This window comes from Lemur catta, chromosome 2 (genome assembly GCF_020740605.2).
Source record: "Lemur catta isolate mLemCat1 chromosome 2, mLemCat1.pri, whole genome shotgun sequence".
NCBI lineage: Eukaryota > Metazoa > Chordata > Mammalia > Primates > Lemuridae > Lemur > Lemur catta.
The window spans coordinates 96171954-96193776 of NC_059129.1; the positions used below are offsets into that span (position 1 = coordinate 96171954).

The 21823-nt window shown below is 32.1% G+C and overlaps 1 protein-coding gene across 1 annotated transcript in view; it reads left to right on the top strand.

Annotated features, from left to right (window-relative positions):
- Positions 1-21823, top strand: part of GRIK2 (glutamate ionotropic receptor kainate type subunit 2) — a 599434-nt gene that overhangs the window by 492281 nt on the left and 85330 nt on the right. Inside the window, exon 13 of the mRNA XM_045544086.1 lies at positions 1734-1951. Within this exon, the coding sequence (XP_045400042.1) occupies positions 1734-1951 (218 nt within the window). The remainder of the gene's footprint in view (positions 1-1733; positions 1952-21823) is intronic.

The following is a 21823-nucleotide window of genomic DNA, read 5'->3' on the forward strand; positions in this document are numbered from 1 at the left end:
ATATTTGCTTTGCCACATAACTACATCACTGCTGGTGGATACATGAAAGAGGAACCCATACTATTCTGGCTGATGCCCAGCTCCCCAGGAATTAGTGGGATGTAGTGCTGGACATGACGTTACCTTGAGTACATGACAGTCAGCCCCTAACCAGGCTCTGATTCACAAGACTAGGAGGTACTCACTTTAAGTCCTTGGGTAAGATACGAACTTGTGGTAATTGGGCCGTTTTTGTCAAATGTTTCCACTATTCTTTTCTTTCTCAGTCTTGTTTGACTTTATTGGTGGTGGTGTTTAAAAAAAAAAAAAAAAAAGTAATATAGTCAGCCAAAGCTGCTGATCATCTTGGGAGTATTTTAGTGTTTCAGTGTCCGAGTGTGTGTCTGACAGGGCCTAGGAGCAACTACATCAGAAAGGTACTTTTCCGTTTTTCTCCTTACAGAGTGGTAGGCAGAATCTGGAGCTGGAGTTGGCTGTCATGTCCAAGTCTGTCTGCTTTTAAAATTTTGTTTGAAATTGCAAGGGTAAGATGAACCGCAGTGTAAGATGGGCTGTTTTGATATAGAGCAGTCGTGATATCACTTCTTTTTCAAGGTTCACATGAATAATTTGTTTTATTTTTTATTCCATCTGAAGATGTGTTACCTTACTGCATCAGTGATTATATTAAAGATTTGGCTGTAAGTCCATCTTTGCTTCATTCCATTTTACTCAAACCTTTTTAAAAATATTTTTTGGTAGATTCAAAATGATTAAAAGTTAACAATAATATATATATATATATCCAGAAATTTAGTATATTTATAAAAATTGCACATACTGATATATCTTCATTTAAACATTAAGACTCTAAATAATGTGGTAAAATTATAATTAAAATGTAAATGATAACCAACCAAATTTTTAAATTTTTAAGACTTTATTTTATAATCTAAGTGAATTAAAATTAACAATAACCAAAAGTAAAAGGTAATTCTCAGATCCTATTCTCTTATTAATACCATGGGCAGGCAACTCCAGCCGTACATTGTGATATATTTATGAAATATTTTTATATGTACAAAAATAAATGTGACAATTTAGCTATCTATTCTTATTCTAATTTTCCTTATTGAGGCTAACCATAGTGATGGGAGATATTTGCTCATCCACAAGAAAAAAAAATTGCTATCTTATTTCAAAATAAACACTGGGATAAAACACATCATTTCAAGAAATGTGGGTAACTTAAATTATTTTATTATATAACACTAATTTTTTAATTACAAGACAGATTGAATATATGAGCTATATATGCACATGAAAAACAAAACTTTACATAAAGCTTGTTAAGAAATGGATCTGAATGTATGTTAAAACATTCCTCTGAAACCCACATAACTAACAAAATTATGACAAACTATACATATGGTTTATAAACTGGAGAGTTTTTCAAAATCTCTTCTAATACTATTTTTATAAAGGATTTTATAAAATTAATATTTTAATTTGTGCTTTGCACCATCTCAAGTAGAATTTGAGTCTCCTGTCACTATATTTAAACAAGAGCATCCTAAGAGATTGTCTATTTCCTGAAATTAGCCTCTGCTCTTCCAATGGTTGTTGCTTGCTTACTAAAACAATAATTTAAGCTTTTATTACACAGTGATTCCACTCTGCCACTATGACCAAAAGTATCTGATTGCTGATCAAATTCTCTGTATTCGTTTCACCTTTCCCCCACTCTCTGTTAGGTTCTGAGCTCATGCCCAAAGCACTCTCCACCAGGATAGTGGGAGGCATTTGGTGGTTTTTCACACTTATCATCATTTCTTCGTATACTGCTAACTTAGCCGCCTTTCTGACAGTGGAACGCATGGAATCTCCTATTGACTCTGCTGATGATTTAGCTAAACAAACCAAGATAGAGTATGGAGCGGTAGAGGATGGCGCAACCATGACTTTTTTCAAGGTAAGTCTTACTACCTAAAATTTATGAATTAAAATGATAGAGTACAGATGAATCTTTCTCTATTCATGAATGTAAGAGTGTAATAATGCCAATATTTGTGTAGAGTAATCAGTAACACATACCTCAGGGGAAAGAGAGTTGTACCACTAAATATGTGTCCACCAAGACAAATCATGTTAATACTTGAAAATGCTAAGGATTTTTTGCTTTACAAGTATTCTGTTCTCATCTGTGGAAAATCCACCCAAAGGTAACATCTTTTTCCCACGATGTTTTATCTTTGAATGAAAAAATAATATATTTATTGAAAATTGAATAGTGGTAGGTTCAGATTCTGCAGTGCTTGGCTATTCCAGAAGAGTAGAATAACTACATGTAAGAAGATTTCCCATGCATGTATTTCTTTCTGTTGAAATGGAGCACGATATGTAGGGGGGGGAAAAAAAGGAGAAATAGTTCTTGTTGTCTGTACATTCATCCAGCTAATGTTCTGTGAGGCACAGAGTCTGAAAATGGGCTATCCTGTTGAACTCACAGTGGTTTCCAGAGGGATAGCCTGTGGAACATTTAAATGGAAAATGCACCTGTGTTAAGTTCCTGTTGCATAGAGTGCCTTGCCCTCCTCTTTGTTTTTCCTCTCTTCTCCTTATTCGAGCTCTTCTCACTGGGCCAAAGTAGATCAGATGGAGAGATTTCACTTTAGGAGTCGTTATCACTTTATCATTCCTTCTATATTTTACCAAGCATTTTTACATTCTTTGTAGGTTGGGCAAAATTTTAAATATGGATATTCTCTTTCAGTATTCCTACAAATACAATTGACAGTTCAAATGGGCAGTGGAAGTGGTAGTTTTTTTTTTTTAATTAATGCCTAAAAAAAAATAATTGCTTCAAGCTATTCATCAACTGCCAACTGAGTGCCAGAAATTGGACTATACATTGAATATACAGCAAATAAGTCTATAGCAAATAAGATTTAGTTCTCACTTTCAGGGAGATTATAATTTAGTTGGAGACAAAAAAAATCAATAATCATAGAACTGGGTTTTATGTGACTTAAAACAGCAATTTTGTCAAATTATGGAATTTTCTTTGTAAAAATTCTTATTAAACTAAATCAACTTTTTCCCTTGTAGTTCTGGAGGACACCAAATTTCCAAAGAATGAGATGGATTTGATTGTTTAGTCAAATTCATCTCATTTAAAAAAATTATTTAAAAAATTATTATTTTTGAAGTTAATTTATCATATGGTTAGATTAAAGATTGGAGCATATTTTGCATTTAATTGGAAAATCATTATTATTTAATCAAATTTATTGAAAAACCAAATATGAATAAAACATGTTCAGTATGGTACTATAATAGACTATATTAATTGTAATGGTTCAGTTTTTCCTAATTGAATATTTAGAATTATTAAAGATTGACTTTCTTATAAAATGGCTTTTTGATTTTTTTAAAAAATTAGCTGTTGAAATTGCTAAATGCACATTGTTAGTGTCAACAACTGCAGGGAGTAAATATGTGATGTTTCAATTACTACAGCATCCAAGGGACTTTTGAAGTTGAGTTTGTAAAATAATTCAAAAAAGTACCTAACACAATGATTTGACACGAAAAGTGTTTATTTCTGTTTGAAAAATATTTCAGGGTTTTAATTTTATTTTTGTTTTCCAAAAGACTCAAATATCTTGTTTTAAAGTTCAAACATATTATGAACAAAGTTCATCTTTGAAAAATCAATTTCAAAACATTTTTTTCTCTTTATATCATTTTTAAGCTTATTTTCTTCTTTTTTGTCTTTTCATTTTTCTGTTCATTTTTCTCTTTAGTTCAATTGCTCTCTGCTGTGTAATTTTTGCCTACCTTTACTTTTTCTTATTACTGACTTTTTTCTTCTTACTCTTTCATCTCTTGTTTTCTCTCTCAAACACAAGGGTGCCTCCAGCACCTGGAGAAAATTGATATGAAGAAACTTTCTGTTTCCAACGGCACATACATTCTCTCTTTACAATTGAAGCCTTCTGGAATGTGTACTAGTCATAATGGAAACCACACAGTGATAATCACTAAGTTGACAGTTACCTTAGGCTGCTAACTTTATCACATGCTGAATTCTTATTGTTGAAATCAGGAAAAAAAAAAAAAAACTAGAACTTACAAGGATATCTCAAATGTCGTTTTTTCTTCAGGTATTTTAGTGTAACCTTAAAAGGTTCTAATTTCAACTTCATGTTTTGGCGTGTTAAAACATATAGTTATACCAGCTACTGTATGAAATTAAAAAAAATTTCTAGCAATTTGGAATTCAAACAAATGCATACTCATTTTGAAACTCTATAATGAACCAGGGACTAGTGTGTAGTCTATTTACATTTTATACCATTCTTTTATTTTTTAATTAACAGCCATACATACAAACACTCTAGAAAGCACCCTGAAGGCACTGACTTCTAAAGGAATTTCCTTCTTGTTTTTACTAATTTAACAAGACCCTGCTGTTAACTAATTGCTCTGGAATGCTCTGTTCCAGAAAATTATTTTAAAGAATGATATAGTTTTGTTGCTACAAGCAAGAAGAGCTGGCTTGAGATATCTGGCCTTAGAGGTGGTAAGTCCTCAGTATTGCAGAGACACAGCAGAGTTAGTTATATTGTTCTACAACAATGGATAATTTCATTTCCAAAGACCGTGCTTGACTTTGTTCATTGAGCTCAGTGTATCTTGTCTTCAAGAGGAGTTCTTCCTTCTTTTTTTCTATATCCATTACGGTCCACACGCATCCTCTTCAGAGACAAATGTAAAGCCATGACTGGCAAAAAATAATTCAAAATTAAGGAGACTATAGTGCTCCAGTGTTATTTTATATAAACAATAGAAAACTCTATAGCATCTCCAGTATGTTCTGAATGATATTAGATGATAAAATAGATGAAAGCCCAGGTATTTTATTGAAAAACATTAAAGGAGGAGTCAAAACCTTGGAATCTGAGAATTTGATGTACTAGAACTGAAATCTCACCCCAGGGCTAAACAATATGCAAAATGTCGCCAAGCAACAAAGACATTCTTTTCTCCCTGAAATATAAAGACTATGAGAATGAATACTTATGGATTACAGGATTAAAAATAATTTAGCTATTGCCTGTAGATGGTATGGCTTTTTTTGAGAATCCCTACATTTTTGAAGTGAGTCATATCTTTTACAAAATGATGCTAAATAAATTTGTTTCTCTGTAACTCGTGACCCAGGTTTTCTAATTTTCACAAATTCTTTGTCTAGATTTGGCCCATCTGAAATCTTTGACTTTACTGCATGTATAGTCTGTCCGACTAAAAAAGATGATATCAAAGAAGACACATGTCCTTTTGTACAGTTATTAAACAAAATGCTGGCACATAATAAAAAGAAATGTTAAGTGATATCAAATTTTTAATGTAAATCACTTAATTCTTCTGAAGACATAGAGTTTATATTTTAGAAAAGTTATTAGGAGTTAAAAAAACAACAACTGGAATCAGAGAAGTTTGAGCTTAATTCCTGGCTCTACCACCTACTGGTCGTATTTAGAAAAGACACTGCCTTCTATAAACCTCTGACTTCTCACCTCTAAGTTGGGATGACTAACAGAACAATTCTCACAATATTTTTTAAATATTTACTAAATATTCACTGATTTCCTATGTGGCAAGAATGTGTTAAATCTTAGGTATGGATTCTACATCTCCAAGCACATTTTATCTTCTATTTTACTTCCTATATATCTATTTCCTTCACTACCATCTTAGTTCACACCAATGTCATCTCTGTTCAGGGTTTTGCACTAACCATGTAACTTTTCATTTTCCCAGCTTTGCCCTTATTATTCTCTGCACTGTTACCATAGTGACATAAAGCTCTCCAAAATGACTCCATCCCATTGCTTTAGGATAGGAACTTAGTTCCTTAGCAAGTTTACAAAGCACATACTTATCTGGCTTCTTCTCATTTTCTGTTTATTTTCTTTCACACTCTAAACTACAGCCAAACTGGTTGTGTTTCTAGTCCTGTGATGCATCTTGGACTCTTGCACCTTCTTCAAAGCCTATTATGTGCCTTTTGCATCTTCAGCCTTCCCTGCCAATACAATTGCTGGTGATCTCTGTATACCTTAGATCCTAATTTATACTTCATTTATTCTAGGGAAACTTTCCTAACCCTTTCCATGTATAAATCTACCCAGTCTGGGTAAGGTGCTCCTTTTTTGTATTCTCTAAACATTTTTTACTTCAGTTATCATTAAAATATCAATCCAAGATTTATTTTATTGGTTCCTGTATGTTTCTGCATTACACTGCACAGCAGCAGAATAGGGACTGAATGAATCTGTATTATTCATTTTTATATCTCTAGTTCCTAGCACTGATTTTATATATGTCTTGGGCTTATGTTCTCTATCAATTGCCACAATATTGCCTAACAAACAACCAAAAACTCTTAGTGGCATGTAGTGTAAACCTTTACTTAACTTACAAGTCAGCTGTCCTCATAGAAACTTGGGAATCCAGAGGCTTTTTCCACATTTTAAACAGACTCAGATTTTTCTACATTGGCATGTCAGTGTTTTACCTATACAGTTTTTGCTAAACCTTTGTGGCCTTTAATTGTATCCAACTGAGTATACTTTTTATCTAAAAGCCATACCCATAATTCTTTTATTTTTTTTTTTGGATCGCACTTAGCATTTTTTTAAATTTCAGCATATTACGGGGGTACAAATGTTTAGGTTACATATATTGCCTTTGCCCCACCTGAGTCAGAGCTTCAAGCGTCCATAATTCTTTTTAAGCTATGCTTCTCTTTAGACTTAATCATTGCTACTTTGGGCCAGAAGTCTTTATCAAGATGAGAAAGTCTACAAGGCATTGCCTTAACTTATTCAGAGGTTTTAAGAAAGCATTAAGGCAACATGCTTAATTTGATCCTTAATTATGGCCTGAGGCCATGTTGAGACAATTGTAAGAACTTTCACTGGTGTGAGACAATGAAGATGATAAATTCTGTTATTGTCCAACCATTCAAGTTTTACCCCCTCTATATCACCTCTAAATTCTGCTTGCAAAGTGAGTTTTTAATTTTCTTTTCCTCTCCTCCTCCTCCTCCTCCTCTTCCTTCACCTTCTCCACCATCTCTCTGTTCTTGTTATTATTAATAATCTCTCTCTTTCTTGTACTACCTTTTCATATGTAGCTAAAACTAACCAGCTGATACTTAGAACGATTTTGTTTTTGGCTAAATATAAAAGATTATCAGTGCATTTTCTATCTTCCAAGTTACTACAAGGTGCACTTTATAAAATAGTATTTTCCCCTATAGTTTCTTATTTCCACTTTCCCAGCCTCCTCAAATGATTTCATTGTCATCTACTATGTGTGCCCTAAATCCATACAACACGTTTGGGTTTTCTTTATGGCAACACCTCACTGCTTTTACCAAATTCTATACAGTTATTCATTGGCACAATGAAGGCTGGTTGTGTTCATCGATAGAAAGCCTATGACAGGGTTTGGAAGTGTGAATAAGGAAGTTAAGAATGCAGGCCAGTAGATTAATGGAAGTTAAGAATGCAGGCCAGTAGATTAATCTATCTGGGGTAAAAAATTTTAGCTTTTGGTACGTAGCAACAAAAGAGTTTTCTCTTTGAGTTGTTTTTCTTTTTTTCTTGAATTTTCTTTCTTCCTTTCCCTCTTTCTTCTTCCTTCTTTTCTTTCTTTCCCATCTCCCTTCCTTCCTTTATACCCTCCTTCCTTCCTTCCTTCCTATTTCCTTCTTATTTTTCTTTTTGAAAGTCTCCCCTCTTGAAGTACATTCTAAATATCAGCTCATTAATCTTCAGAACAACTCCTAAGAAAGGTAAGAAGCAATTATCATTATGCTCATTTAACACATAAGGAAACTGGGCCATAGAGAGGTTAAGTGACTTGTTAATTATGAAAGCAATAACCAAGGGATGTACATAGTATCACTATAAAAGTAATAATCAAAGATATAATGGCATAACCATCACTACTCAGAAGAGCTAAGCACATCGGTCATTTAGCCTCACCCTCATGACCTCAACTCTTGATCATAATAAGTTTCTAAAACATTTTCATTAAGGAATCAGGGCAGACACAACCATAACGTGTTCTTTATAGTCTGCCACTTATTCTGATCTTACCAGTCAATGAATTTCTAAAATTAAATTATGCTAGGGTGATAGTATAGATTTTGAAGGCTGAATTGCTAGTGTGGCATGTTGCAATGATTTTTTTGTGAGATTTAGTGATTTTGCTTCTAAATACTGCAAGAACATAGTAATTTTTGAATTGAGGGCTAGAATGCATGTGCTTAGTAAATTTAAAAACATTTATTATAAATTGCTTCTAATTTTTTAATATCTGCAAAACATAATTTTTGCTGTTTTTATTTAAAGCAATGATGATAATACAAATATAATATATTTACTATGAAGTGATTTACACATTAGCAGAGTAAATTCTCAAAATGGCAATCATCATGTACTTTTCACGTTGAAAAATGTTTTCTGAGATGAATGTTTATTTTCTTCTTGCTATATTGGTGGTAAATATTTTGCAAATTCCATTTTGCATATCCAGAAACTTAACCTAAAAATAATATTCAAAGATAAGAAACAATTCCTAAAGTGATTTGAATTTTAGATATATTTATCTTCAGGTCTTATTCTTCAGATATTTTTCACATTTTATGTAGCAAATTTTCTAGTTGAGTATGGTCATCAAAAAGAAGATATTCAATAATTATTTGTCAGCACATGGTTAGAAATTGGGTTTTGTCTTTCAATGTGCACACATTTACTTTAACACTGACTCTAATAATTTTCCACCACTATTCAGAAGAAATTAATTAACATGATGATTAGAAATTTTTTATGATACTTCAATAAGTCAGGGATGATTTGTTAAATATGTGCTCACATAAAAGCTACCGTGTTTATTTAGATGTTATTAACTAGCCCCATACCTTTGGTTCAGGTCATTTTTCTTTATTTGGAGTTAATTTAACCTTACTAATGACATCCCTTCTCTTCAATAGTTTAGAAAAAGTTCTCAAATGTCAGCTTTGGGTTTCCCATGAGTGATGTTGTTTCTGTTCCTAGGAAACTAACTTAAAGATGAAATATTAACATGAGCATTCATATATTAGCCTCCAAAATTTGGAATAAACTTTTAAATTTTTTTGACAGGTTATACTTCCCTATGTATACATCATAAATTTAGGCCATTGTCCAGCAAAATTAAGGATACTGACTATTTTATCAGTATCTCCTATTCAAAAACTGCTTTATCTTATGGAAACAAGTCTTTTGTCTAACAAAATTATAGAAAATGTGGCTGTACTGTAACCAGTATGACTAAATAGAATGCATGTCTCATGGAAATATAGTCCTGTCTATTACAGGCAATCATATCACTTTGATAAATAAGAAGTCTTGATTTTTACATCAGTATTCCTTTCTCTAATGGATAGGGTCATTGTGACCCATTTGGGTATGTTATCCACTAAGTTTTAAACATCTCTAAAATATTCACTTGTGAATAAGTATTAGAGATCTAATGTACAGCATGGTAAACATAGTTAATAATAATGCGTTGTATACTTAAAAATTTAGTAAGAGAATCGATCTTCAGTGTTCCAACACACACAAATAAGTATGTAAGGTGATAGGTATGTTAGCTTGATTGGGAGAATCATTACACAAGGTTCACTTACATAAAGACACACCATGTTGTAAACCTTAAACAATAATTTACTTGTCAATCATAACTCAATGAAGATGGAAATAAATAAATAAGTAAATAAATAATAAAATATCCATTTGTTTAAGTCAGTAGTTTTCAACCTGACTGCACATGAGACTATTAGAATCACTTGGGGAGCTTTTAGAAAATATTGAAGCCCCAGCTCCTCGCCAGGCTAATTAATTCAGGATATCTTGAGGTGGGATCTCAAGCCTCTGAATTTTAAAAAACCTACTCTGGAGATACTGTTGTGCAGACAGAGTCAATTTAATTTGAAATGTAAATAATCCTTTCATATTTTTTTGCATTAATAGTTAATAACTGATTGTATCTACTCCCATTTCTTTTACATAACAGAATGGACATTTTTCTTTTTCTGAAAACCAGATCCCACAAAATATCAGACTGAGATGTAAAAAAATGGCAAGTCTTCCAATCACATTTTTACTTCTTATAAATTATGTACCAGAATTGTGTCTATAGCCTTTTTCAACAGCGATTTGCTGGGAGTAAATAATCTTATTACATCTTCATTTCTGGCACTATTCCTGTAAGTCCTCAATAGATAAGCATAAGAATTGTCATATGTCAGGATGAAGAAAGTTAGAGTGTTCTTATGTCTCAGTTACATGGAGGGTTAAACCCTGAATTTTGTTTGTGTCTCTGAACAAACGTTGAGAAAATATCTGTTCTAAGGGACCTGGGGAGTGAATATTCAGTTTTCTTTGTAAGTCTTTATTGGAGATTCTTCTACCATGGAGGTGGAGGAGAAATTAGAGAAGAATGCATAAGCAGGCATATTAGAGTCTTGGAAGGATTGTACATGTGACTTTTGTGTTTACCTAAGGGGATGTAGATTAAGAAGAGATAATTTGTAATTGACATTAAAGACATGACATTAATTGGTCTACTCTATACATATATATTAATTTGGGTTCTTAGCAAGAGCTTTGAGATTTGGGTTTGGTGAAGTACTCCCACTTCTTCTTTACCTGTTGAAGAAAAAATAGCACCTACTTTAACCAGAAAGGTTATTATTACATAATTTTAATTTAGATATTCCTTTGTGTTACTTGAGAGTTCCTCCATATCCCTTTGCAGATCTAAACTAAAATAAAATGCTCTTCACACATGACATACTGCTCTAAGTTGGTCAGTGGAAAACCTAATGTACCTAGGATTCCACGCCAAAAACTATTCTTGCCAACTTGCCTATAAATTATTAATTGAGAAAGAGCTGTGGTTATTTAGACCAAACAGAAATTTTATTTTTTTGTTGTTTGTTTCACATATTTATGGATAATTTTTATTGTTTTATTTTTTCTATGTACTTAAATGAAACCAACTAAAGCTTTGTTATTGAACACCAATGTATTTGAGTAGAGAGTTTAGATTAGTGATTAATAGTGTTACAGCAATTGTTTATCTGTTCATGTTGCTGTGTTGTACATTTTCCATCATACAAGTTTTCCAGAAATCTGAAAGAAATGTCTCAGTGAAGATTTTTGTAGCCATATAATTTCTCCAACTCTCTTAAGTTATTTTTCCTTTATTAATGATGAGGGAAATGCATTACTGTTAACATTAGGTTAAGTGGTAATATTTTGTTTGCTAAAGTAAGGTCAGTATTTTTAAACTATTGCTATATTCTTTTTAGTGCCTAAAATGGTTTTGATATAAATTAGCCATGTGTTAAATAAATATTTAAAACATGCCTAATTTAATTCTTTATTATGCATTTGATTTATTTATGTAGTAAGGAAGTTATTTTTACTCAAGGAGGTTGTCTCTCTCTCCCTTTCCTCATCTAACACACAATTTATTGTATGTGAGGCCTGATCCTATGTTTATTACAGGGATTTGCATAAGGCCTACAGGAAACCAACACCATTTTACTATGTTCCCATTGCAGGACATAAAATGGTGCCTTTGAGTAAAGCTGCTTCATCAGACACCAGTTCGCATGCCAAGTTACAGCCATCAATGGTGAAAGGGCAGATGTGAAGGCTAGTTGGCATCAAAGCATATGAGTCAAAGACTTTCCTATGGGAAAGAAAGTGCTTCATTACACTTTATCTCTAGCGAGAACATTGGTTCTATCAAGCTGTCTGGAAATTAGAATATGATGGGTTTTATTACCAGAGCTTCGCCAGAATGAATTTCATAGTTAAAAAGAAAGTGAAAATACCGTTTTGGGAATTATGAGAAGCGATTAGAGTTTTAGTGTATTTAAACTTGGAAGGAGCAGCAACTTTTATCTTAGAAAGTAGCTTCTTTAAAATATCTGTGGGACAGACGTTTAATCCCTTTCTAATTGTTACATTTGTAATAAGTACTAAGGCAGCTTTGGGCACTTTAATTGAAGAAAGAAATTATGTGTTTGTGAAGTGTGAAATCTGAGAAACAATGTTTTAATTGCCTTGGAAAGCATGTGCATGAAGCTGCCGCCATTCCAGTACACACTGTGGTTCTCTGCCTCCCTCGTCCTCCCTCCTCCACTCCGTGCAAGGACCATTCCTGCTGTTTGTCAAGTCAGGATGGCAGCTCAAACACCGTGTCCCACCTCATCAATCTTAGGAGAGAGGGCCCCACAGGGAGTGAGAAAACTCGAAAGTCAGTTAATATAGTGATGTTGAGCTGGCATGTCAAATGCTGGATAATGGATAATAGTTGTCACTGTAAGAGTTTATAGCCACTGGTTAGACGACATTTTGAAGGAAATTCAAGAAGGACATATTTGGGACACACAAAAAATAGCTTGAGATAAATATTATCTAAAAATACCCTGACATTTTAAAAATTGTACTTATTTATATCTTAGATAAAAATAACTAAAATGAAAATTCCATTTCTTCTATAAATGATGAATAAAAGCATCGTTTGGTATTTTAAAACAAATGTACAAACCAAATACCTAGAATCTCTGATTTGTTAATGCTTTGAGGAAATTATATTTATTGGCATTGTGGCTATGAAAGATCTATTGATCGGGCTGACTGATTATTTTTGAGAGGGGAATGAGTTGTTCCAACTTTAGAGTACCAGTAAAAACAAATTGTTCCTATTTCTTTAGATAGTTGATTAATTATAAGGTGAACATCCTGAAACTTGTGCTTAATTCAGAATATTCTTGGCAGTTAAATGCTCTTGACTTTTTATGCATTATACTGTCTTTCGGGGGGTAAACTATTCTTTTGTTGCAAATGCACTTTAAACTAGTTAGCATCTTTGGTCGGCTGCATTTCCTTTTGTTCATTTGTTTTCCAATTCCTTTTCAAAAGCCAAAATAGCAGTAATATCACTTTGTTCTTTGTTATTAAGAACTGAATGAAGATATCACATACTAGTTTTCTCTTTCCTTATATCATACAGCAAAAGGAAGTTTACTATTATTTGCTGCTGTTGCTCTCTTCAATGCTTAGATTTTTATTTAGACACAATATCATATAGTTTCTACCTTTGGGAGCAAGTAAGATGTAAAGTTGTGCCCCCTTCTGATGGCCGGTGATCTTACCACTTCGTCATGCATATTCACAAGGAGCAAATACAGTTCGTAAATCATCCCTAATTTTTTATATCCTTCTCTTCACTCCAGATAGATCTGAAAAAGAACAAAATACATTTTGGAGCTTATTCGTAAGTGTTGATAATTGTAAACTGAATATAATAAATTCCTCAAAAAATTGCCCTAAAAATAAACTAGCTTAAACATTAATGGTAAATGTTTTATTCTTAAAGAGATCAGATTCTGAAACAATTTGAATCTCTGCCTTTATGTTGTGGTATTAGTGGCTGTGGCAGTGCCTAGAATTGTCTAATTTTTTAATGCATAATGATGAGCACTTTCACTGACCTTCTGTATTGAGGGAAATTCTTTAGTAATTTTATAAATAAAGAACTTTTCAGATGACTGAATGTGTCTGCATATGTGTGTGCACATGCACATGAATGAGTGTGTTCTGTGGAAATAAGGCATGCTATCTTAATTAGAGTTAAATTATGGATGAGTATGTAATTCATTTTTCTATACCTAGTTTCCATATTAAATCTATTTTAGAAGAAGAATAGTTCAGGTTTGGCAATAAATTGTACTTTTACATTTCCTGACAGTATTTGAATGCTACTGATTGTTATTAGCTCTTTGTATACACCGTAGCACTAGTGGAGTTCAGTGAAAAGATTTGATTATCTCCAAAGGTAGGTGTTTCATTTATCAAATATTGTAATTAGAGCTAATTAGAAGCTACACAATATATTAGTTTGCTTTGTAGGTCCCTTGACTGTTTTCAGAACACTATGAGCTTATGCTTCATTTTAATTTATTATAAAAACAATTAAATAAGGGCCAAAGAATTGGAAAGCAGCATTAATAATAGATATAATTGAATGTTGAGTTAACAATAGTTTAATATAATGATTAAATGCACAGAATAGGTTGTGGCATGAAATCCTACATCTGTCACTCACTAGGGATTTATTTAACTTCTCTGGGCTTCTATTTTCTTATAGGTAAATTGGGGGTATACGTCTTATTGATTGTTAAGCACCAAATGTGTAATTAACTCCCAGTATGTACTTGTGCTACCCTTATTGTAAGAAGCTTGTTGAATTTTGAAACTTCTGTAGCGGATGAAACCATTTCCCCCAATACTAATATTGTACTCTTGCAAATACAAACAGTTTACCTATGCTTAATGTCAAGATCTGACAATTGTATTCTTGTTTTATTAATAATTTGATCTAGATTGTGGGTTACTAACAAACAAATGTTCTAGACTATTTTTTGGTATTGCTGAAAAGATAAGATATATCAGGAATCCAGTATTTTATACATGGTCTATTTTTAAGTAAACTTTATCATTTTTTCCAGGCTTTACTTTAAGAGCTGCTCTTTCTCTAGGGGCCTCCCATTTCAAGTGGGCTTCCATTTATTTCTACACGAATGCCATGATGTACGTAATCCTTGTAGTAAAACTCTCACAGCTAAAAGAAGAAAATTACTTTATTTTGAAAATAAAAATGTGGCTAAACTCTTTATATATCTTTTTCTGCATTGTCAGTAGCCAGGTAATAGCTGTCTCATCCTCCTTTTTAAGTCACACTTATTCTTTCTTTCTTAATCCCACGCCTAAGTGTTGGCCCTGCTATGTCCTAAAAATGATGTTATGGTGTTTTAATTTTACTTGCTTTAAAAAAAAAACACCTTAGCATTTTGCCTTTGTTTATTTCTTTGGATCCAGGAACCCTTTGAACAATGTCAAAAGTAGTAGTTTACTATATAGCTCTTCAAAGAAATTTTGCTATGTCAGGCTAAAAATAAGACTAGATTTTTACTGTGTCATGGCTTCTAATAAGATGTATTTGGCTGTTGAGCACATTAAATGCAGCTAGTGCGACGTGTACCCTTTCCCTTGCATCTGCACCAATACCTATTGCAACATCTATTGTTTTTGACTTTTTAATAGTGGTCCTTCTGACTGGGATAATGTGGTATCTCATTATGCTTTTAATTTTTATTTCCCTGATGATTAGTAATGTTGAGCATTTTATTCATATGCTTGTTGGCCATTTGTATCTCTTCTTTTGAAAAATGTCTTTTCGTGTCCTTTGCCTACCTTTTAATGGGGCATTTTGTTTATTTTTTTTTCTTGCTGATTTGAGTTCCTTGTAGATTCTGAATATTAGTCTTTTGTTGGATGTATAGGTTGCAAATATTTTCTCCCATTTTACAGGTTTTATTTATCTGCTGATTATTTCTTTTGCTGTGCAGAAGCTTTTTAGTTCAATTAGGTTCCATTTGTTTATTTTTGTTTTGTTGCATTTGCTTTTGGGGTCTTAGCCATAAATTCTTTGCTAGGCCAATATCCAGAAGAATTTTTCTATGTTTTCTTCTGGAATTTTTATCATTTCAGGTCTTACATTTGTTAATCTATCTTGAGTTAAATTTTGTATATGATGAGAGATAGGCATCTACTTTCATTGTTCTGCATGTGACTATTCAGTTTTCCCAGCACGATTTATTAAATAGTGTGTCCTTTCCCCAGTATACATTTTTGTCTTCTTTGTCAAAGATCAGTTGGTTATTGTATAATTTTATTTCTGCATTCTCTATTCTGTTCCATGGATTTCTGTGTCTACTTTTATACCAGTACCATGCTGTTTTGGTTACTATACCCTTGTAATATAATTTGATATTGAGTAATATGATGCCTCCAGACTTGGTCTTTTTGCTTAGGATTGCTTTGTCTATTTGGGTTCTTTTTTGGTTCCATATGAAGTTTAGGATTGTATTTTCTAATTCTGTGAAAAACGATGTTGGTATTTTGATAGGAAATGTCATCACTAGGAATCTGTAAATCACTTTGGGAAATATGGTCATTTTAACAACATTAATTCTTCCAGTCCATAAATTTGGGATATTTTTCTATTTGTGTCATCTACAATTTCTTTCATCAGTGTTTGCAGTTTTCATTATAAAGACCTTTTACCTCCTTAGTTAAGTATATTCCCAGGTATTTTATTATTTATTTTTGTAGCTATTGTAAATGGAATTTAGTTCTTGATTTGACTCTCAGCTTGGCTATTATTAGTGCGTGGAGGTACTATTGATTTGTGTACATTGATTTTTGTAAACTGAGACCTTACTGAATTCATTTATCAATTCTAAGAGTGTCTTGGAGGAGTCTTTAGGAATTTCTTGTTATAAGCACATATCATCAGCAAAAATAGTTTGACTTCCTTTTTTCCAATTTGGACGCCCTTTAATTCTTTCTCCTGCCTAATTGCTGTGGCCAGGACTTACAGTACTATGTTGAATAGTAGTGGTGAAAATAGGCATCTTTGAAGGTATAATGTTAAAGCAAAATTGAATAGAAATGTAGACACTAGTACTACAACCAGAGCAGTAAAGAATAAGAGAGTGCAGGTGAAGATGTGTTATCAATGCCACCATAAATGACAATTGCAATTTGCTGCAACAGAGCAAAATGGAAAAGCTGTTTGTTGTATAAAAAGATTTTTTAAAGATATTATTCATCATTAAGATACATCTTTAGAAAATTATATAGTGAATTTGATAATCAGTTACCTCTTAACGTTAACAAAAGCTCCAAGGAAGCTAGTTACTTAAAATTAAAGTCAAATATTCAATAAATTTAAAAATGATTTTTAACAGAGTCTGAGATTATATCCTTGGACTGTTATACAACGACTTAAATTCTTAAACAAAGAAGACCATTTTTAGTTGGGAAGATGGTAAAATATAATATTTTAGTTATGGAAATTTTGTTAGAAAATTGTAAAGATAAGATTAAAAGGATTATTTTACAATAAGCAAAAAATCTTCGATTAATTGACCAAACATTTGACCATAATATAAAAGAGCTTTCTAATAATATTAAATATCAGTTGATCCAAGATATTAAAATTTTCATGTACATTTTTAGATTTTGATGAATTATAAAATATGACAAACTGTCTGATTAAGACTTCAGGCAATTTTTCCTCACAGGACTCCAAAATCTAGGAAGAAATATCAATTTTTGAACTAAAAACAAGAATTAGTGGAACACATTTTTTTGCATCTTTTACAGCTATCAAAGATGAATTTCAGCTAGAAATAGAAAATTTAGTTTATTACATGATAGACACAATGGTTAGTGCTCCTGCTATGTTAGATAAAATAACCCACAGTTATTAGAATTTTAAAACAAAAGACTGATTTTTTTCTCCTATGGTGTTATTGCACTGTATGATACTGAAATTATTTGTGTTCAGTTTTCTGAAAAAGAGTCTTTAACAAGTGTCATGGACACAGTTGTTAATACTATTTAGTATATATGTATAAATACTATGATTCATTTCCAGTTTATAAAACTGTTGAAGAAAATAGAAGACAATGAATGTAATGATTTGGTGCTTTTTTGCCAAAATACTTTTTGGTCAAGTCAATGAAATTATATAGAGATTTACTGTAATGTTAATTCCAACTTAAATTTTTACAAAATTAAATGATTGCCAGATATTCAATCTTCAAAGATTAAAAAATGACATTATGTTTCCTGTTTTTTCATTACTGCACTTTACCATAAACCAAACTTGAATCTCCAAAGAAAGGAAAAAAAAACTTATTTATGATCTAGATAGTTACACTAATTTATATTATGATGGAAGCTTTTCTTAACAAAAGTCAATAAAACGGTTTTGCACATTTTCCAACATGAATTAATACACAAGAGATTTTTACTGCTATAACAGTATTATTTCAATCTTGTAGCTGCACAAACTACATGTAAAATTGAAGAACACTGTTTCGAGGTTGATAAATACAGAGTTGTTTCTCAATTGTTCAATTTTCCTTTGACTCAAATGGTAATAATTCTTAGTTAATATAAGAGTTAGTGAATTACTTTACTTGGAAAAATGAACAGATATAGCTTTTGAAACTAGAATGCTTTTGCTTCAAAGTCAAATCAATTCTTATAAAGTTAAAAAGATAAACCACTTTTGCCAAAACATGATGCCAATATTAAAGGACAATTGTTTTTAGTATTTAGTTCTGGTATTAGACATTTTATTAATAAGTTTGAAACAACCTGGGTATGTGAAACTAGTTTTTCAACTGAATTTTTTTTAGATGTTTAGATTTATGCAATCAATACAGATCAAGTATTTTAAATGAAAATGTAGTGTTTGAATAGAGATGCTGTAAGTGTAAACTTCACATTGTATTTCAAAACAAAAATAATGTCAAATATTTCACTAGTAATTTCTATATTGGGAATGTGTCTTAGTCATTTAAAATTTAATGAGTTCAAAATAGAGTTTTTATTTTGTTCCCAAATCCATCATTCCTTGATTTTTCTCCATCGTGACATACAGTGCCACCATCGTTGCTGTGGTTCCCCTCACATCTGATCCATAAACAAGTCCTTTGGTACTAGCTTCAAAGTACAAATAATCTAAAAACCTACTCATAGCTCTCCATAAACAACACCTTAATCTAAGTCATCAGTAAGCCCTTTAGTAAGCTTAAAAGTTTACTATCATGCCCCCCGATCCGTTGTTCTATTCTAATCACATTCCTAAGAGTAGCTAAAGAGATCATAAATGAACAAACAAATAAATAAATATAACTCCTTCTCTAAAGTAATTTTCCTTCCTATTTTTCATATATAACATCCATTTCTTTCCTGAATAACATTATAAATTCATTGTTTTCATTTACTGTATTTCTCTTGTGACTAGAATAGGAATTCCATGAGATCGAAGACCTAGCAACTAGAACACTCTGGCAGATAGTAGGTTAATCTTATTTTTGTTATACAATAAATTAATGTAAGTAAAATAAGTAAGCAAGTGCAAAACATATTTTAAATATTCTAATTATTACACAACATAATATATACAAAGAACTATTTTTTTCAAACATAATTTGTATGTTAATTGTTTTGAGATTACTTGTTACATATATTTATAATAAAAATTTAGAAAATGAAGCAAAATGGAAAGAACCATTCATCTGGATACATACATACATCTTCTGATATATACATATATATAATGCAATTAGAGCAATGTTATAAATGTAACTGCAAAACATTTTTCACTTAAAATTATAGACATTTTTATTTTTAATTTGTTATTATAAATAATGCTTAGTGAACAAGTTTGTACTTGCATATTCAAAGTTATACAAAGATATTTGTAAGTACATAAATGACAAGCTATGAAATCATCAAGTTAAAGGAGTAACAGAACATATATATCTTCCGTCAAAGCAAACCTTGCACTGAACCGGGTTAGAATAGACAAGAGATTATTGCAGTGAAGAGGAGAGGCCAGAACTCAGTTTGAGCTCAATTCTAAGCAAAAGACTGGAGAATTTTTAAGAGCTGGGGATGGTGGTGGGGACTAAAATTGTAGGCCACTTGTGTTGGTAATTACTTCCTGATATCTTCCTGCCAGGAGGTAGTTTTACAATTTAGAGCAAGGAACCCACTCAAGTTAGGATCCTACTCTCCCATAGAGAATGTGAGATAGGGGCACTATCTTCCTAGACAATTAACAGTTCAAAGGGATTGCTCCCAGGCCCTTGAGAAAGATGTTTCTGCTTCATGATACTGGCCAGAAACTTTTAAAAAGTTTTACATTTTAAAAGGGCAGAGGATGAATTTACTATATATATATATAGTAAATTTACTATATATATATATATATATATATATATATATATATATCTTACCCTGAATTTACAATTACAAGTTTTGTCATGTAAATGCTCTAAGAAAAGGGAGGTCAGGGACATAAAGTCAGGAAGAAGCTTGTCTAACCATTTAATCAAGCCAAGGAGAATGAGACTTTCTTGATCACTTGACAGAATACCCATTAGAAATATTAAAGCAATTTTAATATTAACATTATGTAAGAGAATGGTTCTTTCTTCCCACTCTCACTTATAGTGTGAATTATAAACTAGAGTATTGACAATTTTTTTATTTTTTTGATACAGTCTTGCTCTGTCACCCCGGGTAGATTGCAGTGGTATCATCATAGTTCACGCAACCTCAAACTCCTGGGCTGAAGCGATCCTCTTGCCTCAGCCTCCTGAGTAGCTGGGATTACAGGCATGTGCCACAACACCTGGCTAATTTTTCTATTTTTAGTAGAGACGGGGTCTCCCTCTTGCTCAGGCTGGTCTTGAACTCCTGAGCTCAAGCAATCCTCCCCTTGACCTCCCAGAGTGCTAGGATTACAGATGTGAGCTGCTGTGCCCAGCCAAGTATTGATAATTTTTAATAAGGGAAATGATTTTAATTTGAATTTCTTTGATCATTGTCAGCATTAAACATTTTTTTAAAATTTTATTAATTTTTTACCTTTTTTCTGCATATTACGAGAGAGTACAAATGTTTAGGTTACATGTGTTGCCTTTGCTCCACCCCAGTCAGAGCTTCAAGTGTGTTCATCCCCCATAAGGTGTGCACTGCACCCATTAGGTGTGAATATACCCATCCCCTCCTCCCCCTTCCCACCTGCCTGGCACCGGATGCATGTTACTACTATATGTGCACTTAAGTGTTGGTCAGTTAAGTCAGTTAATACCAATTTGATGGTGAGTACATGTGGTGCTTGCTTTTCCATTCTTGTGATACTTCACTTAGTAAAATGGGCTCCAGCTCTACCCAGGATAATACAAAAGGTGCTAGATTACCATTGGTTTTTTATGGCTGAGAACTCCATGGTATACATATACCACATTTAATCCATTTATGTATTGGTGGTCACTTGGTTATTAGGCATGTATATTCTTTGCTGTTTATGCTTTTTGCTTTTTTATATTACACTCTTTTTATAATTTTTGTTTATAATTATAGTACCTTTTTTGTAATTTTTGTTTGTTTTGTTTTTGAAGACTGAAATATCTTCAAAATCTTGCTAACATTACTGAAGTTTGTTATTGCAATATACTTTTTAATATTATTATAGTATTTTTTACTTATAATATTATTAAGGTATTATTTTAGGAAAGATAGTTCAGTGTGCAGTAATATTTGAAAACATACTTTAACTCTTTGCAAGTTTTTTGAGTAAATGACTATTCAAAGTAACTTGGATTTTAAAAACTCAAAAATTGGCACATCATTGTTTTAATATGGTTTAAAAAATTCTATGAAGTCTGCATTCCACTAAATTTCTTAACCAATAAACAAGGATTTTTTTTAATGAGCAGAGGTTTATGTTAATGGCATTCAGCTCATTAATGATTGTGTTTTAGCAAGGCTGAGAAAATGTGATACAAGAGAAACATTTGCTTATTCGAAGACATTGGCTTTATTTACATTTGCTTGCTTTGTTAAAACATGCATATAATTTCGGATAAAAATGCTCTGGATGTTGAAAGCCTGCCTCTTATTAAACATAGGCATTAATTAAACATGACAGACACCTACCATGATCCAAAGTGTTATCTTTATTTCAATATATACATTCTGAGAGTAATCTTTCAGACCTTGGTAGGTACATTAAATATCTTTTTCTATAATCCTAAGCATCTACAATGATATTT